The following is a 15196-nucleotide window of genomic DNA, read 5'->3' on the forward strand; positions in this document are numbered from 1 at the left end:
CTCTCTCTCTCTTTCAGCGCCTCTGCAACAGGCAGTGGAGAGACGCCCTGCGGGCCACCTAAGGCGCTCAGGGATAACAAGCACCCTCAGGAGCTCGGGCGGGGCTAGACTAAAACCCCTTGCAACGCCAGCAGCAGGGAGGCTGCCCGGAGGAAAAAAAAAAAAAAAAAAACAACAAACAGCATCAAAAAGAAAAAAACCCCGAGAGAGGCCGAACTCTAAGACTTTCTGTGTACGCCTGAGCCACCAGCGCCCTCTGCAACAGGGACCTCCAAGCCTGACTGAAACAACAGTGCGCCTCTGCTCACTCACTTCCAGGAGAAGGAGCCACTACTGTACCCTCTCCCTCCCCACACACCGAGGCTTACAGAGAAACAATAAAGGAACCTCTGCTGGTCACAGAATAACGCAAAAAAACCCCAAGGCAAGGAGAAGGACACTTACAGCTGAGATGCTAAGGAAACAGAAATAGTAGTATCAATACCTATTGAACTGGTCCATTCTGGGATCAGTTCTGGATTTTTTTTTTTTTTTCTTTCTCTCTCTCTCTTTTTTTTTTTTTTTGGATTTATTAAATACGATCTTAGCCCTAAGGGATCTACAAGTTTTATAACATAATTTTATAATGATTTTTTTATTCTTTTTTTTTTTTTTTTTTTTTGCCTTTTTATATACTTCTATATCTAGCTAAGTTTTTGGTAGTATGGACAAAATATCTCTCATACTTTCCTTTCATCCCTATTTTTTATACATTTCTATTCCTTTCTTTTTATTTGCATATTTCCAATCACACTACGCTCTTCTGTTCCCCTTTCTTCCAGCCTTTTTAAGTTTATTTTATCTTAACATACTTATAAGCAACACTATCGGTCTGCTCAGAATCCTTGCTCTATTCTCCAGATGACGCACTATCTTGGTATTTAATATTAGGCTTTTGTCTTTATCTTAGTTCTTAGTACAGTTGTCTAATTACATTCTGAGAATCTCCATTCTCTCTGGTGGTACTCCAGCTCTTTTCTATATTTGATCCTAGCTTACAAAATCTCCCTGGATTGATGTTTGTATGTGTAGGGTGTTATTTGCTGTTTGTTTGCTTTTGCTTTTCTCTCTGATTTGTTCTGTTTCAGTTGTCAATTTCTGCTGGGTTTCTCTTTGAATATCTGATAGCACACTGGGGTTCTGTCAGGTCTTTGTAGAGCCTTATGTCCTAATGGATTCAGTAATTGTGTGTCTTATACATGTATGTGTTTCCTAGACTTCATATTCGTTTAATCCAATACTTGGACATTAGTCTGAGGCTTGGACAGTCTTCTATAAACACCTCTATCGCCAAGACAAGCAACCCCAAAAGTTTGGACAACCATGAGGAAACAAAGAAACACCACGCAGGCAAAGGAGCAGGAAAAAAACCCACAAGACCAAATAAATGAGGAGGAAATAGGAAAAATGCCTGAAAAAGAATTTAGAGTAATGATAGTAAAAATGATACAAAATCTCAATAACAAAATAGAGAAAGTACAAGAAACAGTTCATAAGAACTCAGAAAAACAAACAGCAATGGATAACAAAATAACTGAAATTAAAAATACTCTAGATGCTAACCAGCAGAATGACTGAGGCAGAAGAACGAATAAGTGAGTTGGAAGATAGAATGGGGGAAATAACTGCCACAGAGCAGGAAAAAGAAAAAAGAATAAAAAGATTAGAAGACAGTCTCAGAGACCACAGTGATAACCTTAAACGTACCAACATTCGAATTATAGGCATCCCAGAAGAAGAAGAAAACAAGAAAGGGTCTGAGAAAATATTTGAAGAGGTTATAGTGGAAAACTTCCCCAACATGGGAAAGGAAATAATTCACCAAGTCCAAGAAGCACAGAGAGTCCCATACAGAATAAACCCAAGGAGAAATACACCAAGACACATATTAATCAAACTAACGACAATTAAACACAAAGAAAACATATTAAAAGCAGCAAGAGAAAAGCAACAAACAACATATAAGGGAAAACCCATCAGGATAACAGCTGACCTTTCTACAGAAACTCTGCAGGCCAGAAGGGAATGACAGGAAAGTCCTGAAAGAGAGAAACCCACAGCCAAGAATACTCTACCCAGCAAGAATCTCATTCAGGTTTGAGGGAGAAATCAAAAGCTTTCCAGACAAGCAAAAGTTAAGAGAATTCAGCACCACCAAACCAGCCTTACAACAAGTGCTAAAGGAACTTCTCTAAGTAGGACACACAAGAAAAGGAAAACACCTACAAAGACAAACCCAAAACAATTAAGAAAATGGTAATTGGAACACACATGTCAATAATCACTTTAAATGTAAATGGATTAAATGCTCCAACCAAAAGACACAGACTGGCTGAATGGATCCAAAAACAAGACCCTTCTATATGCTGCCTACAAGAAACCCACTTCAGATCAAGGGATACATATAGACTGAAAGTGAAGGGATGGAAAACGATATTCCATGCAAATGGAAGTCAAAAGAAAGCTGGAGTAGCAATACTCATATCAGACACATTAGACTTGAAAGTAAAGACTATTAAAAGAGACAAGGAAGGACACTACATAATGATCAAGGGATCCATTCAAGAAGAACATATCACAATGGTAAATATCTATGCCCCCAATATAGGAGCACCTCAATACATAAGGCAAATGCTAACAGCTATAAAAGGGGACATCGACAGGAACACAATAATAGTGGGAGACTTGAACACCCCACTTACATCAATGGACAGATCATCCAAACAGAAAATAAACAAAGACACACAAGCTTTAAATGACACATTAGACCATCTCGACTTCATTGATATTTATAGGACATTCCATCCAAAAACGACAGAATACACTTTCTTCTCAAGTGCACACGGAACATTTTCAAGGATAGATCACATCTTGGGTCACAAATCAAACCTCAGCAAATTCAAGAAAATTGAAATCATATCAAGCATCTTCTCAGACCACAATGCCATGAGACTAGATATCAGTTACAGGAAAAAAACTGCAAAAAATACAAACACATGGAGGCTAAACAATTCACTCTTAAACAACCAAGGAATCACTAAAGAAATCAAAGAGGAAATCAAAAAATATCTAGAAACAAATGACAACGAAAACACAACAACCCAAAACCTATGGGACACAGCAAAAGCAGTTCTAAGAGGGAAGTTTATAGCAATACAGTCCTACCTTAAGAAACAAGAAAATGATCAAATAAACAACCTAACCTTACACCTAAAACAACTAGAGAAAAAAGAACAAAGAAACCCCAAAGGGAGCAGAAAGAAAGAAATCATAAAGATCAGAGCAGAAATAAATGAAAAAGAAAGGAAAGAAACCATAAGAAAAATAAATAAAACTAAAAGTTGGTTCTTTGAGAAGATTAACAAAATTGATAAACCATTAGCCAGACTCATCAAGAAAAAAAGGGAGAAGATGCAAATCAAAAGAAATAGAAATGAAAAAGGAGAAGTAACAACGGACACCTCAGAAATACAAAACATCATGAGAGACTACTACAAGCAACTATATGCCTATAAATTGGATAACCTGGAAGAAATGGATACATTCTTAGAAAAATACAATCTTCCAAGACTGAACCAGGAAGAAATAGAAACCATGAACAGACCAATCACAAGTACGGAAATTGAGGCAGTGATTAAAAATCTCCCAACACACAAAAGCCCAGGACCAGATGGATTCACAGGCGAATTCTATCAAACATTTCGAGAAGAGTTAACACCTATCCTTCTCAAACTCTTCCAAAATAGTGCAGAAGGCGGAACACTCCCAAACTCATTCTACGAGGCCACCATCACCCTGATACCAAAACCAGGCAAAGATGTCACAAAAAAAGAAAACTACAGACCAATATCACTGATGAATATAGATGCCAAAATCCTCAACAAAATACTAGCTAACAGACTGCAACAGCACATTAAAAAAATCATACACCATGATCAAGTGGGGTTTATCCCTGGGATGCAAGGATTCTTCAATATACGCAAATCAATCAACGTGATACATCATATCAACAAATTGAAGGATAAAAACCATATGATCATTTCAATAGATGCAGAAAAAGCTTTTGACAAAGTTCAACATCCATTTATGATAAAAGCTCTCCAGAAAATGGGCATAGAAGGAAATTACCTCAACATAATCAAAGCCATATATGAAAAACCAAAAGCCAACATCGTTCTCCATGGGGAAAAACTGGAAGAATTCCCTCTAAGAACAGGAACAAGACAAGGGTGTCCACTCTCACCACTATTATTCAACATAGTTTTGGAAGTGTTAGCCACAGCAATCAGAGAAGAAAAAGAAATAAAAGGAATCCAAATTGGAAAAGAAGAAGTAAAATTGTCACTCTTTGCAGATGACATGATATTATATATAGAAAACCCTAAAGATTCTGCCAGAAAACTGCTAGCACTAATTGATGAGTTTAGTAAAGTAGCAGGATACAAAATTAATGCACAGAAATCTCTTGCATTCCTATACACTAACAACGGAAGAGCAGAAAGAGAAATTAAGGAAACTCTCCCATTCACCATTGCAACAAAAAGAATCAAATACCTAGGAATAAACCTGCCTAAGGAGGCAAAAGATCTGTATGCAGAAAACTTTAAGACATTGATGAAAGAAATCAAAGACGACACAAACAGACGGAGGGACATACCATGTTCCTGGATTGGAAGAATCAACATCGTGAAAATGACTGTACTACCCAAAGCAATTTACAGATTCAATGCAATCCCGATCAAATTACCAATGGCATTTTTCACAGAACTAGAGCAAGAAATCTTACGATTTGTATGGAAACGCAAAAGACCCCGAATAGCCAAAGCAATCTTGAGAAGGAAAAATGGAGTTGGTGGAATCAGGCTTCCTGACTTCAAACTATACTACAAGGCCATAGTGATCAAGACAGTATGGTACTGGCACAAAAATAGAAAGGATGATCAATGGAATAGAATAGAGAACTCACAAGTAAGCCCAAACACATATAGGCACCTTATCTTTGACAAAGGAGGCACAACTATACAATGGACAAAAGACAGCCTCTTCAATAAGTGGTGCTGGGAAAATTGGACAGCAACATGTAAAAGAATGAAATTAGAACACTTCCTAACACCATACACAAAAATAAACTCCAAATGGATTAAAGACCTACATGGAAGGCCAGACACTATAAAACTCCTAGAGGAAAACATAGGCAGAACACTCTATGACATACATCAAAGCAACATCCTTTTTGACCCACCTCCTAGAATCAGGGAAATAAAATCAAGAATAAACAAATGGGACCTCATGAAACTTAAAAGCTTTTGCACAGCAAAAGAAACCATAAACAAGACTAAAAGGCAACCCTCAGAATGGGAAAAAATAATTGCCTATGAAACAACGGACAAAGGATTAACCTCCAAAATATACAAGCAGCTCATGCAGCTTCATACCAAAAAAGCAAATAACCCAATCCACAAATGGGCAGAAGACCTAAATAGACATTTCTCCAAAGAAGACATACAGACGGCCAACACACACATGAAAAGATGCTCAACATCACTCATCATCAGAGAAATGCAAGTCAAAGCCACAATGAGGTATCACCTCACACCTGTCAGAATGGCCATCATCACAAAGTCTGGAAACCACAAATGTTGGAGAGGGTGTGGAGAAAAGGGAACTCTCCTGCACTGTTGGTGGGACTGTAAGTTGGTACAGCCATGATGGAAAACAATTTGGAGGTTCCTTAAAAAACTACAAATAGAACTACCATATGATCCAGTCATCCCACTCCTGGGCATATATCCAAAGAAAACCATAATCCCAAAAGAAACATGTACCATTATGTTTATTGCAGCACTATTTACAATAGCCAGGACATGGAAGCAACCTAAATGCCCATCAACAAATGAATGGATAAAAAAGATGTGGCATATATATACAATGGAATATTACTCAGCTATAAAAAGGGATAAGATGGAGCTATATGTCATGAGGTGGATAGAACTACAATCTGTCATACAGAGTGAAGTAAGTCAGAAAGAGAAGGACAAATATTGTATGCTAACTCACATATACGGAATCTAAAAATGGTACTGATGAACTCAGTGACAAGAATAAGGATGCAGATACAGAGAATGGACTGGAGAACTCGAGGTATGGGAGGGGGCGGGGGGTGAAGGGGAAACTGAGACGAAGCGAGAGAGTAGCACAGACATATATATACTACCAACTGTAAAATAGTCAGTGGGAAGTTGTTGTATAACAAAGGGAGTCCAACTCGAGGATGGAAGATGCCTTAGAGGACTGGGGCGGGGAGGGTGGCGGGGACTCGAGGGGGGGGGAGTCAAGGAAGGGAGGGAATACGGAGATATGTGTATAAAAGCAGATGATTGAACCTGATGTACCCCCCCAAAATAAAATAAAATAAAATAAAATAAAATAATCTGTCCCTTTCTACTTGTTTTTCTCAGGAATACCTTATTTCTTGTTGTAGAAAGCCATCATGGAATGTCAGCAAACTCCTCCTTCCCCACCACTGCTGGACAATACTGTGTATGTAAGCAAGTCTGTACTGCTGAGCTGGATTTTTTTTTCCCCAAACGGGTTTTATTTCCTTACTATACAATTCTGTTTCTATTCCTTAAACATTTCCCAAGGTTTTTGATTGGTCGAGTTCATCAATTAACTAATATTTAAAATACCTATTGCGTGCTAGTTACTATATTAAGTAGGTATTATTGAAGGTTTTATTTTTAAGATGAGAGACAAGTTACTTAGCTCTGATGACAATTTGATGGATGGCCTGGAGAGGGTGGGACTTGCCAGTAAGCATACAAGGTAGAAAATTCCTAAAGTGCTGAGAGCTAAGGTTCCTAAAGAGCTCATGACAGTCTGAATTTAGACAATGTCAGTAGAGACAAAGGCATTCAGAAAGTCAAAACTACTGCACTTGGTGATCAGTGAGATGTAATGGGTAAAGAGAGAGAAATCAAAATTAGAGCACAGATTTCCACATCAGACACCTGGGAGCAGGTGAATCCATTACCTGGGATAGTAAGTACTGGCATAGGTACTAACTACAGCATCAGGCAGACCGATTGTAAAAGAGTAGGTGCTCAATAACCACTGAATGAATGAAAAATCCCAATAAACCAAAGATTATACAATTGTGTATGAAAACATGAGTAAGAAAGGGTTGGATTATGGATTAGCTTTGTTGGGTTTTGACAGATCTAGATATCTGGGGGAGGTGGAGTGGGAGGTTGTGAAAAAGAAATGCAAAATAGAGGGTACCATCCAAACAAAAAGCCCAAAAAGGCTGTGAAGTTTAGGTGTGGTTCCAAAAACAGGGAATGGTTCAGTTTGGCTTTAGAATAGTGAGAGATGACACTGTAAAAATACAGGGGCTCCATGATGTCGTGTGTTTGAAAGTCAGTCTGAGGAAGTTTTAATTAATTAAGGAGGTGATCGTGAGTCATGGCTTTTGGGCAGGGGTCTTCTGTGATCTTTAGGATCATGTTCTTTTGGGAGACTTTTATAGCAGCAGTGGGATAGGATGGATTGGGATAGGAAGAAATCCAAGGGGAGAAAGATCAGTTTGAAGGCTATTACGAAGGAAGAAGCAAAAAATAATAAGAAGTTGAGCCATGATGGTCACGTGATTTCTCAGGCAGGAGCAGATTCAAAGGATATTCAGGAAAAAGTTAATATGTAAGATCAGGCCCCAGACTGGGATGGATGGAAGTTAGAGTTGGATTCAAGGTGAAACCTGGGTGGCAAAGCACTGTGACCTCAAGGAACAACAAAGCTTGAAGTCAGTAAGGTGAGCAGTTTCAGGTGAAGACAACTGATTCTGAGATGCCAACAGGATGTCCAGGTGGAGAAATATTTCAGATACCAGAAATGCAACACTGCACTTCAGAAGACAGACTGGGGTCTGATAGTTAAACTTGGGAGCGATCTGGTATAAGCGATAAATGATGTGTGCGCGTGGATAAGATGGCCAAGGAAACAGAATACGCCCAAGAAAAAAGCCATGAGAGGATGCTTCCCCTTCTCTGGGTGAGGGAGTGAAAGCTAGGAAGTAGAAAGAGGAGCGATAAGAGAGAGACAAGAATAATCTGGGAAATGTGTCTCTAAGACCACAGGAAACAGTTTCAAAGGAAAGAGTGGGTAAATAGAGTCAGATAGAGACTTGGAGGAGAACTGAGATGGGGCAGATGGCCTGTGGACAGGTGAGGGAGGCTGCGTGGGGCCGCAGAGGGAAGGCGTGGAGGAAGGCATGAGGGAGCTGCCCTTTCCCACAGTGTTCCTGATGCGAGAGTCAGAGGTGCTGCAAGGATGGCTGCTGGCACTGCTACCACTTGGTTTCAAAGAACTCAACCGACCCGTATCTCCTCAGTAGTCATGTAACTTTCACTGGAACAACGGGCCAGAACTATGGGTGCAAACAGATGTAGGACCCCTGGCGTCTGAAATCTGACTCATGAACACTCCTGGGTCTTATCATTTCCCGAGAGGAAATAGAGCTACGTGTGGCAATTAACTGGAGAGCGCCACAGTATTAATTGAACCAACCTTTTTGTTTCTAATTTGAAATGCTACTTTTATCATAAACTAAATCCCATATGACTTTGTGTCTATATGTGGACTCTCTATTTCATTCCATTTCGTACCAAACCTCCTGGCATTTGATTGGGATTGCCTTGAGTTGATGAATTTATTTGTGAAGAACTGGCATTTTTTTACAATATTCCGTCTACTAAAAAGAGGGTATTTTCTATGCCCCTCAGTTGAAGATATTTATATTTTCATAAAGGTCCTAACCTTGTCTTTTTCAGTTTATGACTATATATTTCCCTTTTGCGTTGCTATTGGTAGTGGTATTATTACTATTTTTTTGTATTGTAAGTGTATGTGTGTATGTGTAAATAAGAAAGCTGTAGGTGCTTTCTCAGATAAGCAATAAAAATTTAAGGAAACAATCTAAGGCAAATTGAAATTTTTAATAGCATCTGACCTTCACTGAGCTGATACACATGTAAAAAATCATTTTGGATAATACTATCATGTAAAACAGGAAAAAAATGTTGCTTATTTTACCTGTGTATTGCTAATTTTTCCTTCAATAAGACAAGCTGTGAATGTTTGGAATTAAAATGTGGTGTCTGTTTAATCCTGGTCCTACCAGTGAGCGCGCGTTCCTCCTAATACCACAGAACACTTAATGAGTCTCTGGCTCTTTCCACAGAAAAGTAGCCCTGTTCTGCCCTGCTGCTTTAACTCATGACCATGACCATGGGCTCATCAGTGTCTCCTCCCGAGGTGTTGGTGGAATAGGTTGAAGGACCTGCAGCCACAGCAGTCAACCCCCCACTGCAAATCACACTCATCACAGAGGTGTTTGCACGTGGTTTGATGTAGCTGGGAGTCAAGAAAGGTTTCATTTTTTTCTTTTTCTTCATCCCAATCCTTTGGAACTTTTCAGTCTGAAGAAAAACTGAAAACTATCTAACAAATCCAGATAAGGGGTCAGCAAACTTTTACTGTAAACAGCCAGACAGAAAATGTTTTAGGCTTGAGGGCTATATGGTCTCTGTTGCAGCTACGTAACTCTGCTATCGTAGCATGAAAGCGGTCCTAGACAAGAAGCAAATGAGCCTGGCTGTGTTCTAATAAAACTTTATTTTTAAAAATGAGTGGTGAGCCAATTGTGGCTCATAGGCCAAATTTGGCTTATGGTTCATGGTTTCCAGATTCCTATTTTAGACCAGTATATTTCCAAACTGTTCATTACTTGTACTTCAAAAAGTCAAAAGCAATGCACTTGTCCCCATGGAACTAGATGACAGGATGCGAAGCACTAGAGTGAACAAAATAGAGAAAAATCACCAAAATGATTTCTCATCCATCCTTAAATAATGAGTCTGAGCATAGCTAGCCCTTGTTTGCTTTCTGGAACACAAGTGAGATCATAGCATATAAAAAAAAATACACATATTACATCGTGGTGTGGTCACTGCTTTGAGGAGGGAAAGAGAGTTGAATGAAGAAAAGTCATCACGATTAGTAATGGGAACATTTGCTCCTACTTACCAATCCTGTACCGCATTGAAGGATTCTTCATTTGTGATGTCATACATTAAAATAAAGCCCATGGCCCCACGATAATAGGCTGTCGTGATAGTCCTGTATCTTTCCTGGCCTGCTGTGTCCTACAAAATAAAAATTATAATTTCTCAAAAAATGAGGCAATACATCTTTTGAGAAGTGATTAATTATTCCCAAAACAGTCATAACAGAGTCTGAATTGTATTCACAGTGTATAGCTATATATGTTTTTCAGTCTTATTTTTCCTAATGATTTTCATATGGCAGTGCTGCAGTATTATAAGCAAATCTTATTTTGGGGTAAAGAGCTAGCTCAGAGTACCTTCCACATATGCTCATTCCCATTAAGGAGCATCTAACTATAGAAAAGAAAAGAAGAAGAAAGATCATAGATATCAAAACCTGTGGCTTTTTTGTACAGTTTAGAACCAGAAGAAGACATTAGCTCCATCATCATGTATTTGTTGTCTATCTGCTAAGTACAAGCCTCTGTGGGGAAAAAAAATGAAGTTTGTGAAAAGGTCCCTGCATTTGAAAGCATGCAGTATAGTTTCCATTTATTCAATGGTAAAATGAGAATAAAAATACCTGCTCTGTGTGGGTGTTTGAGTCGGACAGAACTGGAGTTCCCACTCTCCTATGAGAGAGCCGGGGCAATGTACACAAGCTGCTGAACCTCTGTCAACTTCAACCCGCCTAAAGTCTAGCATGCTTGTTAGGGTGACAGGAGATAATGCACGGGAAGTGCTTCCCAGAGCCTGACACACAAAAAGTGGCCAATAAACAGCAAGAACTGGCTGTCATTCCTGAAATTTGGGGAGGCAAATCTATAACACAAGATGGGAGATGGCAGGTTACAAATGCAGGGGTTCAGGGCCTGCAAGAGAGTTGCATGCAGCAGTGAAATCTGAATCAGAGGCAGCTACATCACTGAAATAACCTGTATATGTCACAGATACTGCACAGTGTAGTTGAAGACATTATTCCACAATTCAACAAACTCTTGTTCCTTTGTCTTCTCAGGATCTGGGGTATCACTTACAACCAATGTTCCTTGGTTTCCCCCTTCGCCACTTTCCCAGAGGATTGAGCTCTGATTTCTCCGTCCTAGTATTCTAGGTGCTTAGCATTCTGGACAGACGTGTTGCCTTTTTTCTGACTTTGGTCTGGGTTCTCTTTCTTCCCTTCTCCCAGAGACGCCTCCTTTGTATACAAAGTGCATCCCAATTCCCCCTAAGACTTAATATTAATAGGCCTTGACGGGAAAGCTAATGTGTTGGATGATACAATACGTTCCTTTAGTATCAAAATGAAGTGAACCTCTTCTGGGTCTCACTCTTAGAACAGGCTCGTGTTGGACACGCTGTTCCTCACCCATAGGTACCCTCCTGCTTGGATGCTTACGCATCACCTCGGACTAACAGTAGGAAAGTCAAGAATGCTCACAATTTTCTCCTAATTTGTGTGGCTTATTCTACTTCGCCCCTCAAAGTTCAGAGAAGGGTAACCAAAGAAGGCTGAGGAAATCAGAAAATGATTCCAGGAGAATGTGGGGGTGTGAAATTAAACTTGAAAATTGGTAAAGGATGTGACTTTCATGAGGCCAGCAACAATTACACTCTACTCTTGGAGCAGGGATAAGGCTGGTCTGATTAGAGGTGTTTATTAGGTGATATTATTGAACAAAGTTCGAAAGGTAAGATGAAAACAGATTATGATAAACAAAATAGCAAAAATGAAGAAAAACAAGCAAGGATGCTCTTTCAGAACATACTACTAATTGGCAGAAAACAAAAAGGAAAGTCTAGATTTCACCACATGAAAATTTGACCATTCCTTGACTATAGAAAACATGCTACGAATAAAATTGATATATAATTACATGATATTTGAATATTTTACTGTACTTTGCTAAGTATTTTATAAATATGAAGGTGTAGGTATTAGAGATAAACTTGGAAATCAAAAACTGCATGTAATTGGGACAAACATGCACATTTATTAGAAAGAAGCCAATCTTGAGCTTATTTGGATATTCTTAGATATTCGTTGGATATAGTTGCATTAACAGTATATCCAACTGTGAAATAAAAAAGAAAGTTAGAGAAGCAAATGCCCAAAGAACGTATTTAAAAAGGAAGGTATAATCAGAGATTATGTAATATATTTTAGCTCCCTGGGGAACAGAACCCCTTATAACTAATAATTCTATTTTAAAACTTTGGCACTTTTGTCTTAGGTTCATATTTTTCAGAATACATTATCTATAAAATTACACCTTTTTTTTTCCTACTGTGAAGTAACTTTAAATAGCTTTCTTTATCTCTTGGTAAAATGTCTTTTTGGCATTGACTGAGTAGGCTTCTTACAGATTGGGGACCTCCTTCCTGCTGCTTTCTTTATACAAGACAGACTTCCCCCAATTTCTCAATAGAAGGAAACAGCCAGTACGCCTGAAGCACTGCTAAAAGGTGACCCAGACCCTTTCTGTCAAGCATGTCTTCAACATAGACACTGAATAATGTTGTGTTGAAAAACGATGACATTATCTCTTTCTTCCTGACCTCCTCCAGTGATGGCTTCTCTTTTCAGAAGATGTTAATTTTATTTTGACAGTAAAGAAACTAGGTCTAGCGTTATAAAACACATCCATTTCACACTGTGAGTATATTTAATCTTCGAGGGAACCAAAATCAAAGTCCTGTTGTATTATGATTGAGAAGTTACAGGAAACCAGAGGGTTGGATAGCCATTATGCATCAAAATTTAAAAATAGAGAAAGCGGGACAAAAACAGCTTTCAAGAAAAAAAAAGAAAAGAAGCTTTCAGACAGCAGTTAAGTCACAGCAAGGGGCAGGACCTTCCACAGGATTCTGACTTGAACCCAGAAACACAATCTAATTGGAGGTAGTTGTCACCTAAAAGCTCTCGGGGAGAATAAGAAATTGCATCAAGTAGGGTAAGTGCAGTGAGAAATACAAAGAAGAAATTTCCTTTCCAAATGCAAAGAAAACAAAAAAGAGTAAAACTAAGCTAATAAACAGACACTAAGTAGGCTCTGTGTTGGTTTCAAGTATTGAAAACAATATTAGGATTATAAACTCATTAGCATTTTCTCCCCCATTATATTAGGAAGAAAAAGGAGTCAGAAAAAAACACCTCATTACATTTGACATTTACTAATAACGATAGAAGGTTATATTGGAAAGAAGAGTTATAATGTCAAGTGCCACTAATGTAATTAAATGGGAGAATCTCAAAAGGTAACTGACTAAAATGGTACCTCTTCTCAATCTGCTCAGGAAAACGGCTCTAAACCCTTCCTTTGCCTTGTTCCTGTGCCCAGTTGATTCTAATCACTGGAGATACCCGCTGATTTTCTGTAAATGTAGGCTTCTGGTGACTGAAAATCAACTGGAAATCTTTCACACAAAAGAAGGGATAAAAATATGATTAAAATATGAAAACTTTCTTCCAAGAGAGTTAGCTTTCATTTTTCTCTCTTTTAAGAAAAAATAAAATCATTTTAGCTGGTTTAAATATTTTGATTTCTCAATCATGTTTTTAGGAGGAATTTTTGGCTTTAATGATAGGTTTCACTAGTAAATACTTGAATATCTGTCAAAAAAAGAGCTCTCAAATGGAAAAGCAGTTTTATAAATAGTAGCTAGGAACATTTTTGGTTTGAAGTTTGTCATTTTTGTCTTATGTTTTCTTTCTCTGGTGAAACAGTTTATTTTTTTTAACTGCATGTACTGCATTCTCAAACACTTCTGAGGTCACACAGAGATAATGTGCAGTTTTAGGACTGAGGAAATAGCGTTCATTTGTACGATCTGGGTTATATTGTAATTTATTTTTTGTTTTGGTGGTTACTTCTCTCTATGGTGGATTAAAGGGAAAATGGAAATAAGCATTAGTAAAGAAACATAACTCAAACAATATTAGGACTATCAAAATATATTTATGGAATGTCTAGACAGAGAAAAATAGATTGAAGGACAGATAATTCTGATACATGATAAAGTAGTGAATTTTATAGGTGTAGAAACCAAACCAGAACACATTGGTGTTAGTGGATCAACAAAGGTAATTTAATTAAGCTAAAGGAAATGATATGTAATAATCCAAAGAGGAAATCAACAGCAATGGAGGATGAGAACACTGCAACATAAGACATAAAACACATTTTATCAAGTGACTTTCCAAATAGATACAATTACCTGAAATAGAATAAACACTCGGTCATTTAGCATTCAAGCAAGTAGTGATTTTTTACCTTGTATCTTGCTACCTTTTACCTGTAGGAATTATTTTGAATCATCAAAGGAAGATTAAATTATGTTCAGTATAATTTAATATTAATGCTGATTGGTTGATTGATTGATTGATTCATTCATTCAATAAACAATAAGTGAACTCCTATACCAGTTACGGACTGTGATAGATATTTATTAAATTTATTTTCTCTATTTGAGACATATCTTTGTATGCTTAAAAATTCTACACTTTAAAAGCATTTCATTAATCAAAATATCATATTCCTTACATGTCTACAAAACATTAGACATGTAATATCATTTCTAAAGAACCAGACAGCATAGCGATTTAAAACTGTTCTTGAGACCATCTGCTTGGTGGTGGTCACAGTTATGGGTTGTACTGTGTTCCCCCCAAAGGATATGTGAAGTCCTAACCCTAGAACCTGTGAATGTGACGTTATTTGAAAATACGGTCTTGGCAAATGTAATCAACTTAAGATGAGTTCATACTGGATTATGGTGGGTTCTAATCCTATGACTGGTGCCCTTTTAAGAAGATAAAACAGAGACACGAAGAAGGCCACGTGAAGGCAGTAGCAGAGACTGAAGCGATCTATCAACAAACCAAAAAATGCCAAGGATTGCTAGCAATCACCAGAAGCTAGGAGAGAGGCATGAAATGAATTCTCCCCCTAGAGCCTGAGAAAGAGAGCATGGCCCTGCGACACCTTAATTTAGGACTTCTAGCCTCCAGAACTGTGAGACAGTAAATTTCTGTTGTTTTAAGCCACCCAGTG

The 15196-nt window shown here is 38.1% G+C and overlaps 1 protein-coding gene across 1 annotated transcript in view; it reads right to left on the reverse strand.

Annotated features, from left to right (window-relative positions):
• RAB3C (RAB3C, member RAS oncogene family) overlaps positions 1–15196 on the reverse strand; it is a 292378-nt gene that overhangs the window by 162248 nt on the left and 114934 nt on the right. Inside the window, exon 3 of the mRNA XM_057700526.1 lies at positions 10123–10241. Within this exon, the coding sequence (XP_057556509.1) occupies positions 10123–10241 (119 nt within the window). The remainder of the gene's footprint in view (positions 1–10122; positions 10242–15196) is intronic.

Source organism: Hippopotamus amphibius, chromosome 1 (genome assembly GCF_030028045.1).
Source record: "Hippopotamus amphibius kiboko isolate mHipAmp2 chromosome 1, mHipAmp2.hap2, whole genome shotgun sequence".
Taxonomy (NCBI): domain Eukaryota; kingdom Metazoa; phylum Chordata; class Mammalia; order Artiodactyla; family Hippopotamidae; genus Hippopotamus; species Hippopotamus amphibius.